The following is a 3,599-nucleotide window of genomic DNA, read 5'->3' as shown; positions in this document are numbered from 1 at the left end:
AGAGTATGTGCAGTTTGAATAATGTGAAATCAATCCAGACAGAGAAATTGAAGTCAGATAATGAAGGACTTAAAATGCCAATCAAAGGAGTGTGCATTTTATCCTAGAGGATCCAGGGAATTTACTGAATAGAAGAGTGATTCTGTTAGATTAAGCTTTAGGAATATCAGGTTAGCAACTTCATGGAAGATGAGTTGGGAGCAGAAGCGTAAACTGAAAGGCTAGGTTTCCAATTGTGAGGTTGGTGCAATAATCAAGATAATAAGGGTCTTGACTAAGGTGATTGCTGCTGTGGGAATGGACAAAAAACTAGGTTTATCTCCTAACATTTTCTGGGAGATGCACCAGGTATTTATCTTTTCCCTTCTAAATACTCCTCTATGTGAAACTGAGGATCATCATAAGACTCTATTCTTAATCCTGGAGTAATATAAATATTTTACAAGGTTTCCCTAATTCTTGACCTCTGCATTTCACCACTTAGCTCTGTTAATTCTACTTCACATCAATTCCTACAAATATAGTCTTCTTCTTGAACACATTTTTGCTTTAAAAAAAACAAACAAACAAAAAAAAACGAAACAAAACTAAACTAAAAAAAAAAAAAAAAGCCTTATCATTTGTTTTAGAATCAATACAGTGTATCGGTTCCAAGGCAGAAGAGCAGTAAGGGCAAGGCAATGGGAGTTAAATGGTGTGCCCAAGGGTCACTGCTAGGAAGTGTCTGGAAACAGATTTGAATATTTTGGGGTTTTTTTTTTTTGATTTTTTTTTTAAACCCTTGTACTTCGGTGTATTGTCTCATAGGTGGAAGATTGGTAAGGGTGGGCAATGGGGGTCAAGTGACTTGCCCAGGGTCACACAGCTGGGAAGTGGCTGAGGCCGGGTTTGAACCTAGGACCTCCTGTCTCTAGGCCTGACTATTTTGGGTTTTTTAAAAATCTTTTCTCTTACTCAGTTACCACACACTCACAAAATCTTCTTCCACAATGAGCTAAAAGCAACTTTAATTACGGCTGATGGGCATTACTTGAATCCTGGTGATACAAAAGAATAATGAAATTTAAAGTATTATTTGGAAATGAATTTAGGCTTAAGAATGGCAGTCATGGAGAGCATAAAAACGAAATTCCAAAGACAGCCTGCCTACTTCTTATGGGTCCCAAAGCCTGCAAAAGTAGCAAATCTTAAACTACCAGGGACCTAGACTTCTCTTCCGCTACTACTGGCCCCCATGGTAATCCGCGCCTGCGCCTGGGGTCAGTCAGAGGGGGCCCACGAGAACAGGGAAGGAGTGGAGGAGGGTACTGCCTCCGAGTCATCGCCATGGCAGACAGGAAGAGGAGGAGTAGTTGGTGAGGTGCGCAGGCGTCAGCGCAGACGCAGTAGGCAGCAGGGTGGGGGGTGGGGGGGTGGGAGGCCTCGGCAGCTTGATCTGATTTTGAAAATCACAAGATCCCTCTTCAGGGCCATAAAGATGGAGGACAGGAAGCGCCTTGCTTATTCTATCATTCGGTTCCTGCATGAACAAGTGAAACATGGAGGCCTCTCTTCTGATGCGCAGGAGAGTTTGGAAGCTTCAATCCAGTGCCTGGAGACAGCTTTTGAGGTGACTGTTGAAGACAGACATCTAGCTGTATCCCAAACTCTGCCAGAAATATTTGAAGCTGCTATAGAAAGAGAAGAGATGCCCAACATACGCAGGAATTCTGAGCCTTTCATCGATAGAGAGACACCTGAAGCTGAGAGATTCAAAAGGAAAGGAAATGAACAAATGAAAAAGGAAAACTTTGAAGAAGCAGTCTCTTTCTATGGAAAAGCAATTGAATTAAATCCGACCAATGCAGTGTATTTTTGCAACAGAGCTGCGGCCTACAGCAAAATTGGAGATTATGCAGGTGCTATGAGAGACTGTGAAAGAGCCATTGGCATAGACCCTTACTACAGCAAAGCCTATGGCAGAATGGGTTTAGCACTTTTAAGTTTAAACAAGTACAAGGAGGCTGTGGGCTACTATAAGAAGGCCCTGGAGCTGGACCCAGACAATGACATGTACAAAACAAACTTCAAGTTAGCTCAAAAGAAAATGAAAGAAACATCCGATGTTACAGAAAACACTGGAGGCATTGACCTAGCTGGCTTACTGAATAACCCAAGTTTGAGGAATATGGCATCAAACCTCATGAATAATCCTCAAGTACAGCAAGTTGTGTCTGGGGTGGCATCAAGTATCCAAAATCATTCTGGAGCTGCCAGAGGCAACCGGTCTCCAAATAACCTCTCCAACCTCATCCAAGCAGGCCAACACTTTGCTCAGCAGCTACAGCAACAAAATCCAGAGTTGATAGAACAGCTCAAAAACCAGATTAGGAGTCGGTCCTCCAGAACCAGCAGTGATGATCAGAAGGAATGAAAAAGCTAAGGTCAGCACCATTGAGAATTAAGTCCTTCTGTGAAGAGACTGGAAGCCTTGTGTCCTGCCATTTCTGCAGTTGGAATTTCCACAAGAAAAAGAAAAAAAAAAATGGACCTGCATGTTAAGATGGATTCTTATTTTTCTTTCTTTCCTTCTCTTTCTTTCTTCCATTCCCCAGACTCTTTCTTTCCCCTGAAAAAGAGCCAGCAAGCTATAAACAAACCAGCATCTACCCCCTTACTAGCTCTCCCATAATCAGTTACCTAAATATTTTCTATGGTGGGGCCTATAGGTGGTTACTTTCAACTTTTATGTTAAGAATCCTCCACCATTTTGTGTTTTTAGGCCACATACACTGGCTACCTGGGGTTTGGGGGGGGGCTACGTTCATCTCCTCTTTATTTTTTTAGAGAGGAAAAAAGTATTTTCTTTCATTATTAGAAGTCAGTTTCCAAACACAAATATCCTCTTGGGTTAGGTAGTGTTCCTTCAGCTGAATATCCTACTCTAATAATGCTTACTGCCATTTACAATCTGGGGCATAAAGATATAGCAATACAGTTTGGATTATCTGTATGTAGAGGGGAAAAGTTCAGTTGTGGATGGTATACAGATTTTGTTCACCTGAACCTTTTAGTGGGAAGGAACAGCTATATTGGGATAAGACCAGTTTCTATGATGTTCTTCAATTTGAGCATTTTGATAGTAATTTTACCCTCAGATCCTTTTTGCTAGTGTTTTCACCAACATCTAGTCACTTCATCATAATTTATACCTGGGCCGACTTGTTCCTCATGCACCAGGGGAAGAGATTTGAGCTTCAGGCATCAGTTTATCACCAATCCATTGCCTATCTCACTGTCACTTTGCACATAGGTGATGGTGAGAAATTGGGTTTTTACTGGAGAATTGTATCCCCCAAATTTCTCCTTTATTGTGCAAAGAGGGTGAGACTGATAAGGGACAACAAAGCCTGCAACCAGCATTGGTCAGCAGCTGGAGTCATGAAAGTGGCAAATAGTACTTTATGGGAACTTACAGTGAGGGGAGGCTGGTGTTGCTGTTGTAGCAATAGAATTACTTACCATGGTCAGCTGTAGTTTGGATGCCTCATTGAAAATCCTGGAGGCTTCCATTCACTACAGTCAGAATTTGGCAAAGTCATGAGGGGGAGAAGAGAAGA

General features: G+C 41.8%; 1 protein-coding gene across 1 annotated transcript; it reads left to right on the top strand.

The window, feature by feature from the left end:
• Nucleotides 1–1,477: 1,477 nt before the first annotated feature.
• LOC123235986 (small glutamine-rich tetratricopeptide repeat-containing protein alpha-like) lies at nucleotides 1,478–2,413 on the top strand. Its single transcript, XM_044662231.1, has one exon. The coding sequence runs from the start codon at nucleotides 1,478–1,480 to the stop codon at nucleotides 2,411–2,413; it is 936 nt and encodes a 311-aa protein (XP_044518166.1).
• The last annotated feature ends 1,186 nt before the right edge of the window (nucleotides 2,414–3,599 follow it).

This window comes from Gracilinanus agilis, chromosome 2, assembly GCF_016433145.1.
Source record: "Gracilinanus agilis isolate LMUSP501 chromosome 2, AgileGrace, whole genome shotgun sequence".
NCBI classification, from domain to species: domain Eukaryota; kingdom Metazoa; phylum Chordata; class Mammalia; order Didelphimorphia; family Didelphidae; genus Gracilinanus; species Gracilinanus agilis.
This window is presented reverse-complemented; position numbering and strand designations above follow the sequence as displayed.

Coding starts and splice junctions, on each gene's coding strand:
- LOC123235986 (XM_044662231.1), top strand. CDS start 1,478: ATGGAGGACAGGAAGCGCCTTGCTTATTCTATCATTCGGTTCCTGCAT.